This window comes from Wyeomyia smithii, chromosome 3 (assembly GCF_029784165.1).
Source record: "Wyeomyia smithii strain HCP4-BCI-WySm-NY-G18 chromosome 3, ASM2978416v1, whole genome shotgun sequence".
Taxonomy (NCBI): Eukaryota; Metazoa; Arthropoda; class Insecta; order Diptera; family Culicidae; genus Wyeomyia; species Wyeomyia smithii.
The window spans coordinates 41,291,950-41,311,487 of NC_073696.1; the positions used below are offsets into that span (position 1 = coordinate 41,291,950).

The 19,538-nt window shown below is 34.3% G+C and overlaps 1 protein-coding gene across 2 annotated transcripts in view; it reads right to left on the minus strand.

Annotated features, from left to right (window-relative positions):
* LOC129726682 (monocarboxylate transporter 2-like) overlaps positions 1–19,538 on the minus strand; it is a 112,717-nt gene that overhangs the window by 51,269 nt on the left and 41,910 nt on the right. For both annotated transcript variants that reach the window (XM_055683650.1, XM_055683648.1), the window contains exons 3-4: positions 15,920–16,062; positions 15,373–15,520 (exon numbers count right to left, since the gene is read on the minus strand). In XM_055683650.1, the coding sequence (XP_055539625.1) occupies positions 15,373–15,520; positions 15,920–16,062 (291 nt within the window). The remainder of the gene's footprint in view (positions 1–15,372; positions 15,521–15,919; positions 16,063–19,538) is intronic.

Consider the following 19,538-nt stretch of genomic DNA (forward strand, 5'->3'; position numbering starts at 1 on the left):
TTTTTCTAGAAATGCGCAGTTGAAAAATGGAAAAACAAAATAGAAACCTACTGTGAGAGACTGAGAAAATCGAATTTCCATGAAAATTCGTACTTTAGTGAATTCAAATTTGTTTTTCTCAAAATCTGTTCATGCTAGAATAAATCTTTCGCCATATTTGAATTCAGGAGACCTTTTTCTAGAAATGCAAAGTTGAAAAATGGAAAAACAAAATAGAAACCTACTGTGAGAGACTGAGAAAATCGAATTTCCATGAAAATTCGTACTTTAGTGAATTCAAACTTGTTTTTCTCAAAATCTGTTCATGCTAGAATAAATCTTTCGCCATATTCGAATTCAGGAGTCCTTTTTCTAGAAATGCAAAGTTGAAAAATGGAAAAACAAAATAGAAACCTACTGTGAGAGACTGAGAAAATCGAATTTCCATGAAAATTCGTACTTTAGTGAATTCAAACTTGTTTTTCTCAAAATCTGTTCATGCTAGAATAAATCTTTCGCCATATTCGAATTCAGGAGACCTTTTTCTAAAAATGTAAAGTAGAAAAATGGAAAAACAAAATAGAAACCTACTGTGAGAGACTGAGAAAATCGAATTTCCATGAAAATTCGTACTTTAGTGAATTCAAACTTGTTTTTCTCAAAATCTGTTCATGCTAGAATAAATCTTTCACCATATTTGAATTCAGGAGACCATTTTCTAGAAATGCGCAGTTGAAAAATGGAAAAACAAAATAGAAACCTACTGTGAGAGACTGAGAAAATCGAATTTCCATGAAAATTCGTACTTTAGTGAATTCAAATTTGTTTTTCTCAAAATCTGTTCATGCTAGAATAAATCTTTCGCCATATTCGAATTCAGGAGACCTTTTTCTAGAAATGCGCAGTTGAAAAATGGAAAAACAAAATAGAAACCTACTGTGAGAGACTGAGAAAATCGAATTTCCATGAAAATTCGTACTTTAGTGAATTCAAACTTGTTTTTCTCAAAATCTGTTCATGCTAGAATAAATCTTTCGCCATATTCGAATTCAGGAGACCTTTTTCTAGAAATGCAAAGTTGAAAAATGGAAAAACAAAATAGAAACCTACTGTGAGAGACTGAGAAAATCGAATTTCCATGAAAATTCGTACTTTAGTGAATTCAAACTTGTTTTTCTCAAAATCTGTTCATGCTAGAATAAATCTTTCGCCATATTCGAATTCAGGAGTCCTTTTTCTAGAAATGCAAAGTTGAAAAATGGAAAAACAAAATAGAAACCTACTGTGAGAGACTGAGAAAATCGAATTTCCATGAAAATTCGTACTTTAGTGAATTCAAACTTGTTTTTCTCAAAATCTGTTCATGCTAGAATAAATCTTTCGCCATATTCGAATTCAGGAGACCTTTTTCTAAAAATGTAAAGTAGAAAAATGGAAAAACAAAATAGAAACCTACTGTGAGAGACTGAGAAAATCGAATTTCCATGAAAATTCGTACTTTAGTGAATTCAAACTTGTTTTTCTCAAAATCTGTTCATGCTAGAATAAATCTTTCACCATATTTGAATTCAGGAGACCTTTTTCTAGAAATGCGCAGTTGAAAAATGGAAAAACAAAATAGAAACCTACTGTGAGAGACTGAGAAAATCGAATTTCCATGAAAATTCGTACTTTAGTGAATTCAAACTTGTTTTTCTCAAATCTGTTCATGCTAGAATAAATCTTTCGCCATATTCGAATTCAGGAGACCTTTTTCTAGAAATGCGCAGTTGAAAAATGGAAAAACAAAATAGAAACCTACTGTGAGAGACTGAGAAAATCGAATTTCCATGAAAATTCGTACTTTAGTGAATTCAAATTTGTTTTTCTCAAAATCTGTTCATGCTAGAATAAATCTTTCGCCATATTTGAATTCAGGAGACCTTTTTCTAGAAATGCAAAGTTGAAAAATGGAAAAACAAAATAGAAACCTACTGTGAGAGACTGAGAAAATCGAATTTCCATGAAAATTCGTACTTTAGTGAATTCAAACTTGTTTTTCTCAAAATCTGTTCATGCTAGAATAAATCTTTCACCATATTTGAATTCAGGAGACCTTTTTCTAGAAATGCACAGTTGAAAAATGGAAAAACAAAATAGAAACCTACTGTGAGAGACTGAGAAAATCGAATTTCCATGAAAATTCGTACTTTAGTGAATTCAAACTTGTTTTTCTCAAAATCTGTTCCTGCTAGAATAAATCTTTCGCCATATTTGAATTCAGGAGACCTTTTCTAGAAATGCAAAGTTGAAAAATGGAAAAACAAAATAGAAACTTACTGTGAGAGACTGAGAAAATCGAATTTCCATGAAAATTCGTACTTTAGTGAATTCAAACTTGTTTTTCTCAAAAACTGTTCATGCTAGAATAAATCTTTCGCCATGTTTGAATTCAGGAGACCTTTTTCTAAAAATATAAAGTTGAAAAATGGAAAAACAAAATAGAAACCTACTGTGAGAGACTGAGAAAATCGAATTTCCATGAAAATTCGTACTTTAGTGAATTCAAACTTGTTTTTCTCAAAAACTGTTCATGCTAGAATAAATCTTTCGCCATGTTTGAATTCAGGAGACCTTTTTCTAAAAATATAAAGTTGAAAAATGGAAAAACAAAACAGAAACCTACTGTGAGAGACTGAGAAAATCGAATTTCCATGAAAATTCGTACTTTAGTGAATTCAAACTTGTTTTTCTCAAAATCTGTTCATGCTAGAATGAATCTTTCGCCATATTCAAATTCAGGAGACCTTTTTCTAAAAATGTAAAGTTGAAAAATGGAAAAACAAAATAGAAACCTACTGTGAGAGACTGAGAAAATCGAATTTCCATGAAAATTCGTACTTTGGTGAATTCAAACTTGTTTTTCTCAAAATCTGTTCATGCTAGAATAAATCTTTTGCCATATTTGAATTCAGGAGACCTTTTTCTAGAAATGCAAAGTTGAAAAATGGAAAAACAAAATAGAAACCTACTGTGAGAGACAGAGAAAATCGAATTTCCATGAAAATTCGTACTTTAGTGAATTCAAACTTGTTTTTCTCAAAAACTGTTCATGCTAGAATAAATCTTTCGCCATATTTGAATTCAGGAGACCTTTTTCTAAAAATGTAAAGTAGAAAAATGGAAAAACAAAATAGAAACCTACTGTGAGAGACTGAGAAAATCGAATTTCCATGAAAATTCGTACTTTAGTGAATTCAAACTTGTTTTTCTCAAAATCTGTTCATGCTAGAATAAATCTTTCACCATATTTGAATTCAGGAGACCTTTTTCTAGAAATGCGCAGTTGAAAAATGGAAAAACAAAATAGAAACCTACTGTGAGAGACTGAGAAAATCGAATTTCCATGAAAATTCGTACTTTAGTGAATTCAAACTTGTTTTTCTCAAAATCTGTTCATGCTAGAATAAATCTTTCGCCATATTTGAATTCAGGAGACCTTTTTCTAAAAATGTAAAGTAGAAAAATGGAAAAACAAAATAGAAACCTACTGTGAGAGACTGAGAAAATCGAATTTCCATGAAAATTCGTACTTTAGTGAATTCAAACTTGTTTTTCTCAAAATCTGTTCATGCTAGAATAAATCTTTCACCATATTTGAATTCAGGAGACCTTTTTCTAGAAATGCGCAGTTGAAAAATGGAAAAACAAAATAGAAACCTACTGTGAGAGACTGAGAAAATCGAATTTCCATGAAAATTCGTACTTTAGTGAATTCAAACTTGTTTTTCTCAAAATCTGTTCATGCTAGAATAAATCTTTCACCATATTTGAATTCAGGAGACCTTTTTCTAGAAATGCGCAGTTGAAAAATGGAAAAACAAAATAGAAACCTACTGTGAGAGACTGAGAAAATCGAATTTCCATGAAAATTCGTACTTTAGTGAATTCAAATTTGTTTTTCTCAAAATCTGTTCATGCTAGAATAAATCTTTCACCATATTTGAATTCAGGAGACCTTTTTCTAGAAATGCGCAGTTGAAAAATGGAAAAACAAAATAGAAACCTACTGTGAGAGACTGAGAAAATCGAATTTCCATGAAAATTCGTACTTTAGTGAATTCAAACTTGTTATTCTCAAAAACTGTTCATGCTAGAATAAATCTTTCGCCATATTTGAATTCAGGAGACCTTTTTCTAAAAATGTAAAGTAGAAAAATGGAAAAACAAAATAGAAACCTACTGTGAGAGACTGAGAAAATCGAATTTCCATGAAAATTCGTACTTTAGTGAATTCAAACTTGTTTTTCTCAAAATCTGTTCATGCTAGAATAAATCTTTCACCATATTTGAATTCAGGAGACCTTTTTCTAGAAATGCGCAGTTGAAAAATGGAAAAACAAAATAGAAACCTACTGTGAGAGACTGAGAAAATCGAATTTCCATGAAAATTCGTACTTTAGTGAATTCAAACTTGTTTTTCTCAAAATCTGTTCATGCTAGAATAAATCTTTCACCATATTTGAATTCAGGAGACCTTTTTCTAGAAATGCGCAGTTGAAAAATGGAAAAACAAAATAGAAACCTACTGTGAGAGACTGAGAAAATCGAATTTCCATGAAAATTCGTACTTTAGTGAATTCAAACTTGTTTTTCTCAAAAACTGTTCATGCTAGAATAAATCTTTCGCCATATTTGAATTCAGGAGACCTTTTTCTAAAAATGTAAAGTAGAAAAATGGAAAAACAAAATAGAAACCTACTGTGAGAGACTGAGAAAATCGAATTTCCATGAAAATTCGTACTTTAGTGAATTCAAACTTGTTTTTCTCAAAATCTGTTCATGCTAGAATAAATCTTTCACCATATTTGAATTCAGGAGACCTTTTTCTAGAAATGCGCAGTTGAAAAATGGAAAAACAAAATAGAAACCTACTGTGAGAGACTGAGAAAATCGAATTTCCATGAAAATTCGTACTTTAGTGAATTCAAACTTGTTTTTCTCAAATCTGTTCATGCTAGAATAAATCTTTCGCCATATTCGAATTCAGGAGACCTTTTTCTAGAAATGCGCAGTTGAAAAATGGAAAAACAAAATAGAAACCTACTGTGAGAGACTGAGAAAATCGAATTTCCATGAAAATTCGTACTTTAGTGAATTCAAATTTGTTTTTCTCAAAATCTGTTCATGCTAGAATAAATCTTTCGCCATATTTGAATTCAGGAGACCTTTTTCTAGAAATGCAAAGTTGAAAAATGGAAAAACAAAATAGAAACCTACTGTGAGAGACTGAGAAAATCGAATTTCCATGAAAATTCGTACTTTAGTGAATTCAAACTTGTTTTTCTCAAAATCTGTTCATGCTAGAATAAATCTTTCGCCATATTTGAATTCAGGAGACCTTTTTCTAGAAATGCAAAGTTGAAAAATGAAAAACAAAATAGAAACCTACTGTGAGAGACTGAGAAAATCGAATTTCCATGAAAATTCGTACTTTAGTGAATTCAAACTTGTTTTTCTCAAAATCTGTTCATGCTAGAATAAATCTTTCGCCATATTCGAATTCAGGAGACCTTTTTCTAGAAATGCAAAGTTGAAAAATGGAAAAACAAAATAGAAACCTACTGTGAGAGACTGAGAAAATCGAATTTCCATGAAAATTCGTACTTTAGTGAATTCAAACTTGTTTTTCTCAAAACCTGTTCATGCTAGAATAAATCTTTCGCCATATTCGAATTCAGGAGACCTTTTTCTAGAAATGCAAAGTTGAAAAATGGAAAAACAAAATAGAAACCTACTGTGAGAGACTGAGAAAATCGAATTTCCATGAAAATTCGTACTTTAGTGAATTCAAACTTGTTTTTCTCAAAATCTGTTCATGCTAGAATAAATCTTTCACCATATTTGAATTCAGGAGACCTTTTTCTAGAAATGCGCAGTTGAAAAATGGAAAAACAAAATAGAAACCTACTGTGAGAGACTGAGAAAATCGAATTTCCATGAAAATTCGTACTTTAGTGAATTCAAACTTGTTTTTCTCAAAATCTGTTCATGCTAGAATAAATCTTTCGCCATATTCGAATTCAGGAGACCTTTTTCTAGAAATGCAAAGTTGAAAAATGGAAAAACAAAATAGAAACCTACTGTGAGAGACTGAGAAAATCGAATTTCCATGAAAATTCGTACTTTAGTGAATTCAAACTTGTTTTTCTCAAAATCTGTTCATGCTAGAATAAATTTTTCGCCATATTTGAATTCAGGAGACCTTTTTCTAGAAATGCAGAATTGAAAAGTGGAAAAACAAAATAGAAACCTACTGTGAGAGACTGAGAAAATCGAATTTCCATGAAAATTCGTACTTTAGTGAATTCAAACTTGTTTTTCTCAAAAACTGTTCATGCTAGAATAAATCTTTCGCCATATTCGAATTCAGGAGACCTTTTTCTAAAATTCATAAGTTGAAAAATGGAAAAACAAAATAGAAACCTACTGTGAGAGACTGAGAAAATCGAATTTCCATGAAAATTCGTACTTTAGTGAATTCAAACTTGTTTTTCTCAAAATCTGTTCATGCTAGAATGAATCTTTCGCCATATTCAAATTCAGGAGACCTTTTTCTAAAAATGTAAAGTTGAAAAATGGAAAAACAAAATAGAAACCTACTGTGAGAGACTGAGAAAATCGAATTTCCATGAAAATTCGTACTTTAGTGAATTCAAACTTGTTTTTCTCAAAATCTGTTCATGCTAGAATAAATCTTTCGCCATATTCGAATTCAGGAGACCTTTTTCTAGAAATGTAAAGTAGAAAAATGGAAAAACAAAATAGAAACCTACTGTGAGAGACTGAGAAAATCGAATTTCCATGAAAATTCGTACTTTAGTGAATTCAAACTTGTTTTTCTCAAAATCTGTTCATGCTAGAATAAATCTTTCACCATATTTGAATTCAGGAGACCTTTTTCTAGAAATGCGCAGTTGAAAAATGGAAAAACAAAATAGAAACCTACTGTGAGAGACTGAGAAAATCGAATTTCCATGAAAATTCGTACTTTAGTGAATTCAAACTTGTTTTTCTCAAATCTGTTCATGCTAGAATAAATCTTTCGCCATATTCGAATTCAGGAGACCTTTTTCTAGAAATGCGCAGTTGAAAAATGGAAAAACAAAATAGAAACCTACTGTGAGAGACTGAGAAAATCGAATTTCCATGAAAATTCGTACTTTAGTGAATTCAAACTTGTTTTTCTCAAAATCTGTTCATGCTAGAATAAATTTTTCGCCATATTTGAATTCAGGAGACCTTTTTCTAGAAATGCAGAATTGAAAAGTGGAAAAACAAAATAGAAACCTACTGTGAGAGACTGAGAAAATCGAATTTCCATGAAAATTCGTACTTTAGTGAATTCAAACTTGTTTTTCTCAAAAACTGTTCATGCTAGAATAAATCTTTCGCCATATTCGAATTCAGGAGACCTTTTTCTAAAATTCATAAGTTGAAAAATGGAAAAACAAAATAGAAACCTACTGTGAGAGACTGAGAAAATCGAATTTCCATGAAAATTCGTACTTTAGTGAATTCAAACTTGTTTTTCTCAAAATCTGTTCATGCTAGAATGAATCTTTCGCCATATTCAAATTCAGGAGACCTTTTTCTAAAAATGTAAAGTTGAAAAATGGAAAAACAAAATAGAAACCTACTGTGAGAGACTGAGAAAATCGAATTTCCATGAAAATTCGTACTTTAGTGAATTCAAACTTGTTTTTCTCAAAATCTGTTCATGCTAGAATAAATCTTTCGCCATATTTGAATTCAGGAGACCTTTTTCCAGAAATGCGCAGTTGAAAAATGGAAAAACAAAATAGAAACCTACTGTGAGAGACTGAGAAAATCGAATTTCCATGAAAATTCGTACTTTAGTGAATTCAAACTTGTTTTTCTCAAATCTGTTCATGCTAGAATAAATCTTTCGCCATATTCGAATTCAGGAGACCTTTTTCTAGAAATGCGCAGTTGAAAAATGGAAAAACAAAATAGAAACCTACTGTGAGAGACTGAGAAAATCGAATTTCCATGAAAATTCGTACTTTAGTGAATTCAAATTTGTTTTTCTCAAAATCTGTTCATGCTAGAATAAATCTTTCGCCATATTTGAATTCAGGAGACCTTTTTCTAGAAATGCGCAGTTGAAAAATGGAAAAACAAAATAGAAACCTACTGTGAGAGACTGAGAAAATCGAATTTCCATGAAAATTCGTACTTTAGTGAATTCAAACTTGTTTTTCTCAAAATCTGTTCATGCTAGAATAAATCTTTCACCATATTTGAATTCAGGAGACCTTTTTCTAGAAATGCACAGTTGAAAAATGGAAAAACAAAATAGAAACCTACTGTGAGAGACTGAGAAAATCGAATTTCCATGAAAATTCGTACTTTAGTGAATTCAAACTTGTTTTTCTCAAAATCTGTTCCTGCTAGAATAAATCTTTCGCCATATTTGAATTCAGGAGACCTTTTCTAGAAATGCAAAGTTGAAAAATGGAAAAACAAAATAGAAACTTACTGTGAGAGACTGAGAAAATCGAATTTCCATGAAAATTCGTACTTTAGTGAATTCAAACTTGTTTTTCTCAAAAACTGTTCATGCTAGAATAAATCTTTCGCCATGTTTGAATTCAGGAGACCTTTTTCTAAAAATATAAAGTTGAAAAATGGAAAAACAAAATAGAAACCTACTGTGAGAGACTGAGAAAATCGAATTTCCATGAAAATTCGTACTTTAGTGAATTCAAACTTGTTTTTCTCAAAAACTGTTCATGCTAGAATAAATCTTTCGCCATGTTTGAATTCAGGAGACCTTTTTCTAAAAATATAAAGTTGAAAAATGGAAAAACAAAATAGAAACCTACTGTGAGAGACTGAGAAAATCGAATTTCCATGAAAATTCGTACTTTAGTGAATTCAAACTTGTTTTTCTCAAAATCTGTTCATGCTAGAATGAATCTTTCGCCATATTCAAATTCAGGAGACCTTTTTCTAAAAATGTAAAGTTGAAAAATGGAAAAACAAAATAGAAACCTACTGTGAGAGACTGAGAAAATCGAATTTCCATGAAAATTCGTACTTTGGTGAATTCAAACTTGTTTTTCTCAAAATCTGTTCATGCTAGAATAAATCTTTTGCCATATTTGAATTCAGGAGACCTTTTTCTAGAAATGCAAAGTTGAAAAATGGAAAAACAAAATAGAAACCTACTGTGAGAGACAGAGAAAATCGAATTTCCATGAAAATTCGTACTTTAGTGAATTCAAACTTGTTTTTCTCAAAAACTGTTCATGCTAGAATAAATCTTTCGCCATATTTGAATTCAGGAGACCTTTTTCTAAAAATGTAAAGTAGAAAAATGGAAAAACAAAATAGAAACCTACTGTGAGAGACTGAGAAAATCGAATTTCCATGAAAATTCGTACTTTAGTGAATTCAAACTTGTTTTTCTCAAAATCTGTTCATGCTAGAATAAATCTTTCACCATATTTGAATTCAGGAGACCTTTTTCTAGAAATGCGCAGTTGAAAAATGGAAAAACAAAATAGAAACCTACTGTGAGAGACTGAGAAAATCGAATTTCCATGAAAATTCGTACTTTAGTGAATTCAAACTTGTTTTTCTCAAAATCTGTTCATGCTAGAATAAATCTTTCGCCATATTTGAATTCAGGAGACCTTTTTCTAAAAATGTAAAGTAGAAAAATGGAAAAACAAAATAGAAACCTACTGTGAGAGACTGAGAAAATCGAATTTCCATGAAAATTCGTACTTTAGTGAATTCAAACTTGTTTTTCTCAAAATCTGTTCATGCTAGAATAAATCTTTCACCATATTTGAATTCAGGAGACCTTTTTCTAGAAATGCGCAGTTGAAAAATGGAAAAACAAAATAGAAACCTACTGTGAGAGACTGAGAAAATCGAATTTCCATGAAAATTCGTACTTTAGTGAATTCAAACTTGTTTTTCTCAAAATCTGTTCATGCTAGAATAAATCTTTCACCATATTTGAATTCAGGAGACCTTTTTCTAGAAATGCGCAGTTGAAAAATGGAAAAACAAAATAGAAACCTACTGTGAGAGACTGAGAAAATCGAATTTCCATGAAAATTCGTACTTTAGTGAATTCAAATTTGTTTTTCTCAAAATCTGTTCATGCTAGAATAAATCTTTCACCATATTTGAATTCAGGAGACCTTTTTCTAGAAATGCGCAGTTGAAAAATGGAAAAACAAAATAGAAACCTACTGTGAGAGACTGAGAAAATCGAATTTCCATGAAAATTCGTACTTTAGTGAATTCAAACTTGTTATTCTCAAAAACTGTTCATGCTAGAATAAATCTTTCGCCATATTTGAATTCAGGAGACCTTTTTCTAGAAATGCAAAGTTGAAAAATGAAAAACAAAATAGAAACCTACTGTGAGAGACTGAGAAAATCGAATTTCCATGAAAATTCGTACTTTAGTGAATTCAAACTTGTTTTTCTCAAAATCTGTTCATGCTAGAATAAATCTTTCACCATATTTGAATTCAGGAGACCTTTTTCTAGAAATGCGCAGTTGAAAAATGGAAAAACAAAATAGAAACCTACTGTGAGAGACTGAGAAAATCGAATTTCCATGAAAATTCGTACTTTAGTGAATTCAAACTTGTTTTTCTCAAAATCTGTTCATGCTAGAATAAATCTTTCACCATATTTGAATTCAGGAGACCTTTTTCTAGAAATGCGCAGTTGAAAAATGGAAAAACAAAATAGAAACCTACTGTGAGAGACTGAGAAAATCGAATTTCCATGAAAATTCGTACTTTAGTGAATTCAAACTTGTTTTTCTCAAAAACTGTTCATGCTAGAATAAATCTTTCGCCATATTTGAATTCAGGAGACCTTTTTCTAAAAATGTAAAGTAGAAAAATGGAAAAACAAAATAGAAACCTACTGTGAGAGACTGAGAAAATCGAATTTCCATGAAAATTCGTACTTTAGTGAATTCAAACTTGTTTTTCTCAAAATCTGTTCATGCTAGAATAAATCTTTCACCATATTTGAATTCAGGAGACCTTTTTCTAGAAATGCGCAGTTGAAAAATGGAAAAACAAAATAGAAACCTACTGTGAGAGACTGAGAAAATCGAATTTCCATGAAAATTCGTACTTTAGTGAATTCAAACTTGTTTTTCTCAAATCTGTTCATGCTAGAATAAATCTTTCGCCATATTCGAATTCAGGAGACCTTTTTCTAGAAATGCGCAGTTGAAAAATGGAAAAACAAAATAGAAACCTACTGTGAGAGACTGAGAAAATCGAATTTCCATGAAAATTCGTACTTTAGTGAATTCAAATTTGTTTTTCTCAAAATCTGTTCATGCTAGAATAAATCTTTCGCCATATTTGAATTCAGGAGACCTTTTTCTAGAAATGCAAAGTTGAAAAATGGAAAAACAAAATAGAAACCTACTGTGAGAGACTGAGAAAATCGAATTTCCATGAAAATTCGTACTTTAGTGAATTCAAACTTGTTTTTCTCAAAATCTGTTCATGCTAGAATAAATCTTTCGCCATATTTGAATTCAGGAGACCTTTTTCTAGAAATGCAAAGTTGAAAAATGAAAAACAAAATAGAAACCTACTGTGAGAGACTGAGAAAATCGAATTTCCATGAAAATTCGTACTTTAGTGAATTCAAACTTGTTTTTCTCAAAATCTGTTCATGCTAGAATAAATCTTTCGCCATATTCGAATTCAGGAGACCTTTTTCTAGAAATGCAAAGTTGAAAAATGGAAAAACAAAATAGAAACCTACTGTGAGAGACTGAGAAAATCGAATTTCCATGAAAATTCGTACTTTAGTGAATTCAAACTTGTTTTTCTCAAAACCTGTTCATGCTAGAATAAATCTTTCGCCATATTCGAATTCAGGAGACCTTTTTCTAGAAATGCAAAGTTGAAAAATGGAAAAACAAAATAGAAACCTACTGTGAGAGACTGAGAAAATCGAATTTCCATGAAAATTCGTACTTTAGTGAATTCAAACTTGTTTTTCTCAAAATCTGTTCATGCTAGAATAAATCTTTCACCATATTTGAATTCAGGAGACCTTTTTCTAGAAATGCGCAGTTGAAAAATGGAAAAACAAAATAGAAACCTACTGTGAGAGACTGAGAAAATCGAATTTCCATGAAAATTCGTACTTTAGTGAATTCAAACTTGTTTTTCTCAAAATCTGTTCATGCTAGAATAAATCTTTCGCCATATTCGAATTCAGGAGACCTTTTTCTAGAAATGCAAAGTTGAAAAATGGAAAAACAAAATAGAAACCTACTGTGAGAGACTGAGAAAATCGAATTTCCATGAAAATTCGTACTTTAGTGAATTCAAACTTGTTTTTCTCAAAATCTGTTCATGCTAGAATAAATTTTTCGCCATATTCGAATTCAGGAGACCTTTTTCTAGAAATGCAGAATTGAAAAGTGGAAAAACAAAATAGAAACCTACTGTGAGAGACTGAGAAAATCGAATTTCCATGAAAATTCGTACTTTAGTGAATTCAAACTTGTTTTTCTCAAAAACTGTTCATGCTAGAATAAATCTTTCGCCATATTCGAATTCAGGAGACCTTTTTCTAAAATTCATAAGTTGAAAAATGGAAAAACAAAATAGAAACCTACTGTGAGAGACTGAGAAAATCGAATTTCCATGAAAATTCGTACTTTAGTGAATTCAAACTTGTTTTTCTCAAAATCTGTTCATGCTAGAATGAATCTTTCGCCATATTCAAATTCAGGAGACCTTTTTCTAAAAATGTAAAGTTGAAAAATGGAAAAACAAAATAGAAACCTACTGTGAGAGACTGAGAAAATCGAATTTCCATGAAAATTCGTACTTTAGTGAATTCAAACTTGTTTTTCTCAAAATCTGTTCATGCTAGAATAAATCTTTCGCCATATTCGAATTCAGGAGACCTTTTTCTAGAAATGTAAAGTAGAAAAATGGAAAAACAAAATAGAAACCTACTGTGAGAGACTGAGAAAATCGAATTTCCATGAAAATTCGTACTTTAGTGAATTCAAACTTGTTTTTCTCAAAATCTGTTCATGCTAGAATGAATCTTTCGCCATATTCAAATTCAGGAGACCTTTTTCTAAAAATGTAAAGTTGAAAAATGGAAAAACAAAATAGAAACCTACTGTGAGAGACTGAGAAAATCGAATTTCCATGAAAATTCGTACTTTAGTGAATTCAAACTTGTTTTTCTCAAAATCTGTTCATGCTAGAATAAATCTTTTGCCATATTTGAATTCTGGAGACCTTTTTCTAAAAATGCAAAGTTGAAAAATTGAAAAACAAAATAGAAACCTACTGTGAGAGACTGAGAAAATCGAATTTCCATGAAAATTCGTACTTTAGTGAATTCAAACTTGTTTTTCTCAAAATCTGTATATGCTAGAATGAATCTTTTCACATATTTGGACTTAGAAGACCTAATTCTAAAAATGTAGAGTAGAAAACTTGAAGGACACAGCTACAATCTCCCTCAGTAGAACATCTTTTTTGACTTTCTATGAAAATACGTAGTTATGTGATTTTGCACTGAAATAATTTGGTAACTTCAAAATTTACTTTTGTTAATCGTATTTCATCTACTCGACATGATTTGATGCAAAGGACATTTGATACGTATGATAAATCCATGCGTTTGTGCAATCAGTAGGAAAAAATAAAAAAAGGCACAGACATATTTGGGTCTCACATAAACTGGGAGGGGTTCAGAGGGGTGGCACCCTTACTAAAACTTAGAGCAACTATTCCCCTTGAATAATATTCCGAGTTTACTCAAATCGGCCGCAGCATCGCTGAGAACGACCATTTTCTAAAAAAAAGTTCCGTCCCGGGTCTCTACGGGTTAATTGTTGATAAGTTGAAATGCCTTTTTTGTTGAAATTTTTTTTTCTTCATCTATGAGTTAAACACAATTATGAACATGTCGGATTTGTGAAATGTAGAAACTGTAAAAATGAGCAAACTGAACCTGAACGATAATACATCCTACCTGACGAAGCCGTCAGATACTCTAGATTTATTTATATATTTTCAGATCATTTGGCATGAATTTTCTTTCCTACATTAACCATGCAGACGTGTCTCAGACAACTACCCCTAACTCCTTCATTAAATTGAAGAGTAAACATTAACGTTATGCTGCTGGCCGTACTGGTCCATATTATTCTAGGTACATTTATTGTCTACTAAAAATTCATATTAAAGTAATGATTCATGAGCAATGGAGTGCCACGTATAACATTCAGCATGAAATGCGGTAAACTAATGCTTATGGCACTAATGCAACACGATGGAATCTTTTATTTCCGCCCCGATGTCCCTTGCTGACCCCTCACTATCGACAACGTAAAAGCGCTGAGCCATAAACTATTAAATAATAGTTATTTATACTTATTTATTGCTCTAGCATACAACCTCAGCTACCCGTTGAGGATTTATCCCGCGACCGACGCTAAGTTGACTTCTGATGGGTATGCAGTATTCCCGCAAGCATTAAGTATACGTATGGTTTTTGGTCTGTGGGACATCGTTACTATCGAACGCAGCCTCCCAGGGTGGCCAGGCCACCTCGGACGGATGGTACTGCTGGTACGTAATACCATCGAGGGACAATCGATGTTGTTATTTTAGTTCACGCTGAGCCAATGTAAAGCTGTGCGTCGTCCTGGCGGTCGGTTCCCTTCCGGTGCAGCGATACGTGCTGAGCTCGGAAAATGTTAAATGCATAAAGCCCCTTCGCTATTATGGCCAACGTTGGGGTGCACATCAGCCTAAAGCGGGTCCCATTAAATGTTTGGAAAGTGTCGTATATATACGACCCATTAGAATGTCTTTAGAACGGTGTTGCTGTGAAAGGTTAATATTATGGGTGCTCTATAGATGTGTTTTGAAGCACCCTATCTAATTCAAAGTAGTGTCTATGCCATACCTCGTAGATGTAGTGTTAGCGTTGCTATTTTCAATTAAAAGTTTTTACTAATTTCAATTTCACCCCTTTCAAGCTTTTGGTTGGAATTCTACAACAATTTCAAATTCACTGTTGGATGTGCAGTCTCAGGTTATTTGATTATTCATGAGCAACGTGAGATGCATTTTAGTCTAACACAAGAGCAATTGTTTTTATGATCGGCGTTACTTTTAAAGCATAAAATGGTTTAGAAAATGTACACTCTACAGAGTTTATGATGGCAAGCTGTTGTTCGGTACAGAAACTAAAAAATAATACAATCTGCTTACGCTCAAGCCCACACAAGCGCCCGCAGCAACGTTGAATGTGTTAAATCTACCAAAAAGTGTTGTATGTTCTAACCTGCTTCGGTATTCACCTCGTGGCCCAGGTGTCGTATCGCGTACAGCAGCAGTAAACCATAGGACAGCTGGAACCCAGTCGTGAGAACATGGGCGAGAAATGCAACACCACAAACGATCCAGCCCCAGCCACCGTCCGGGTAGAAATGCTTTAAGGCCAACAACGGTTGAAGGAGGCCATTTCGATTGCCACGTGGTTTCATTGTTCCAGAAGCGAATCCGTTGTCATAACAGCATTTGGAAGAGAAAGGAAAATAGCGGTTAGTGACAGAGGAAAATTTCAATTCCTCCAACTAGGGATGTCCTATTATGTGACAAGCAAAATTTCGATTTGTGTCCGTCCTTTTCCCGGTAAAGTTGTACATCTACAGTTTAGAAAACCAAATTGGGTTTGGCACATATCGTCACAGGCGCTAAGCGAACATATCTAAAATGATTACCGATGTAACATACAATAATCAAACATCCTTAGCGTAATCATTTTGACTCACCGCACCCGGATGCGCTGCGCTTTGCAACAGCTAGAAACGAAGATGTTTGCGGTTTACCTGTCTAATTGCAGTGGTGTCAACGCCGGCACGTCGTAAAGCAGGAACATTCCGGTGCAGTGAATGTAGCTCTCGCTCGAGCAGCGCCGGATAGACGGAATCCTCCTCCTCGATCAAGCGTCCGTGGTCGTAGCCACCTCCTCCTGGAATGGATAGATGAACAGGCACATAAGCGCGGAACGATTGGTACGTAGTAAGGAAAATATTTTAATGAGAATTATTGTCATATTTGGACTGCCGTATGAAATGCGTCCGGTTTGACTCCGGTTTGAATCTGCTTGAACCGGTTGTTTATATGCAACAAAAACCGCCAAAAATACAGTTTATTTTCAATTAATATTTTAGCATGAAAAACACGCTTTAAATAGCAGGAAATGCATGAATAGTAGCAATGCAGACATATACCCACACAATCAGTGAAGATTACGACTAATCCCAAGCACTACGAGCGCTTTTTTACCACATTTTCAAAAATGGGGTACAGTGATCAAAGTCACCCCGGTGATCAAAATCACCCCAGTTTACGGTACACCTAATCAGCGCAGCGAATGGCATTTTATGACTCATACTGTGAATTTTCGAGTGTTTGAAAGTTTTCTACTTACAAAAGGTTTTCTACCGTAGAAAACGTAGAATACAGTTTTCTACGTAGATTACTTACGAGTCCCGAAAAATCGCGTAGAATAACATCCATGGGAGCAACACAAACTTCACTACCTTCACTACGATCGCGATTGCCCTTTCCACGACCAATGGTGCCACGAATGTATTAGTATTGGCCCAAAGAGAGCTATTGCCAGTGTGTGTCGTCGTGCCCAGGAAAGAAACGGAGATGGAAACAACAAACACCACAAACAGAAGGTATTTATTCCGTTCGACAAGTTGCTGCGAGGACACGAAGTGAGTAATGATTACCACCATCATATATGAGTAATGGTTGGAATATGATGTTTTCATACTGGTTTATCCGTTTTGGGTATCCTGGATTAGATATTATAGTGTTAGAAGTGGTGTTCTGGCGCAAACTTTGAACATTCTCGAGCTGCGAGCACCGATAATGAAAAGCGCATTATAATTGCTAATAGAATTAAGATGTGTGATAATTTATACATCATCGTGGACATTGTCGGTGAGATTTAATTTGCAAACATTTTAATTCTGTTTTCAGTATTACCAAGAATTCTTTAAATTAGAATGCTACAGCAACGACCTGACTATAATCTTGTTATATTCTTTAAGTTCGTAACTAGTCATCAAAGAAAGTCTGAACAGTAAAGTGGAACAGCAAAATTATGAGCCACCTCTAGCTTTTACTTCGGAATGCAATTATCTAGTGCAGCTACTGAGATTTCGTTCGTTAGTTTGGTAAAAATGGTAGAGACCAAATTGCTGTGACTATGAATAATGCTGGAGGCAAACTAAAACTTTTCCGATTTATTGCTGAGCTCAGCTCTCTAATTAGAGCTGGTAGCATTGATGAATTATTTTCATCACCACAAGGAGCACAACTTTAGGTGCGAATTTACCATACGGATCAATCGAAAGTTTTGCTCTTGATTGCGCAACCATTATGCTTAGCTGATAAAGTTTTTTTTTCTCTAACAAAAATTTACAATTCCAATACACAGTAGTTGAAGTTTGTCGAGAAAAGTAATCCATTTTGACTTGATTTTTTTTTTCAATCATACTTATATACTGGGGTACATAACGAAAATACAACGTCGGAGGCATTCCGCGTCGAACACTCGACAGAAACGGACGTGCAAAGTGGTCGTTCTATTACAATCCGGTCCGTGTGTACGAATAGCCAAACAAAAGAGTCTATTATTCGCGCTAAATGCCAACTAGATTGTGAGTTGTGTCGCTACGTTCTGTACCCGGCTCGCAACTTTGGCTGTATTGGTGCAAAATACCAGCTGCAGTTTTGATCTGTGCACAGTGAATAGATCTTTCTAATTCAAGGCCATCAGTTGACAGTCGAGTCGTGCGCTGTGCTGAGTGATCTCACACCCGGCTCACTGCTGCTGGCTGTATTGGTACTGCTGTACTGGTGCTGCTGGCTGCTTTGGGTGCAGCTTCGAACGATCGGACAACCACTGCTGGAAGGAAGAAGTAAAGAGGTACGTGTTCTTGTCGGCGCTAGTGCGCTAGTGCGCTACATTTAGCGCAATGGATATAGATCCCTCGCCTCCCGTGCCACCATCCCCGAACACCCCTGACCCTGACCCTTCTGTTACCCCCTCCCCTGTTCATTCTCCAGTCCCCCCTCGCCCCAGGCTTTACCCGGACGGATCTCAACAGGGCAGCTATACTGTTTATTTTCGTCCAAAGGCAGGAGTGAATTCAAAGCGTTTAAACATACTGCAAATTGCTAAAGACCTGACGAAGGGGTACAAGGCCGTGACCGAAATTTCAAAGGTCCGACCTAACAAGCTCCGTGTCGTGGTCAGTGATCTGGCACAGGCCAATGCTATCGCTTGCTCTGAGCTCTGCAAACGCGAGTATCGCGTCTACATACCCGCACGAGACGTGGAGATCGACGGTGTCATAACCGATTCGAGTCTGTCTGTCGAGTGTATCCTAAAAAGCGCAACCGGTTGCTTCAAAAATACCGAAACACAGGCGAAGATTTTGGATTGTAAGCAATTGCGGTCCATGTCTCTCGTCGGCGGTAAAAAAGTTTACACTCCGTCAGACTCGTTTCGCGTTACGTTTGCCGGATCTGCACTCCCTAGCCACGTCTCGATCGACCGGGTTCGTCTGCCTGTGCGATTGTATGTACCCCGTGTTATGAATTGCACCAATTGCAAGCAGTTAGGCCACACAGCCGCCTACTGCTGCAATAAGGCACGATGTAGCAAGTGTGGGGAGACTCATGCGGAAGATTCTTGCAGTGTTAATGCTGAAAAATGTATTCACTGTGGGGAAAACCAGCATGAGCTCTCCACATGCCCGGTGTACATGCAGCGCAGAGATAAAATCAAGCGGTCACTTAAGGAGCGTTCAAAGCGTTCTTATGCTGAGATGCTGAAGAAGACCGTGACCACTTCTACCATAACATCGAACCCCTTTGATCTGTTATCCTCTGATGAAACCGATTCTGACGATTCATCAGCGGGAACATCTTATGCCAATCCTGGGGAGTCTAGGAAGAGGAAAAATGTTTCTTCTCCTAAATTTCCCCGTAAAGGTCCTAAGATTTCCCAAAGTGTAATGAAAAGTACGAACGAACCAAACAGTGCTGCGGAAAAACCGAAGCAAACTCCTCCTGGGCTTGCAAATTTAAAGTCCCAGAAGGAGTTCCCAGCACTGCCAGGAACATCTAAAACCCCAGTTGTTCCTTTTGCACATCCAGTTGATGAAACAAACTCTGGATTAGTGAAATTTTTTTGACATTGTGGACTGGATTTTTGAAAATTTCAATGTACCCGATCCAATTAAAATTTTTCTTACAGCATTCCTCCCAACAGTTAGATCATTTTTGAAGCAGTTGACTGCCCAATGGCCCCTCCTTGCAGCGATTGTATCCTTCGATGCCTAATTCATCTGCGTATATGAAAGATTCTATCTCTGTCTTACAGTGGAATTGTAGAAGTATTTTACCAAAAATTGATTCGTT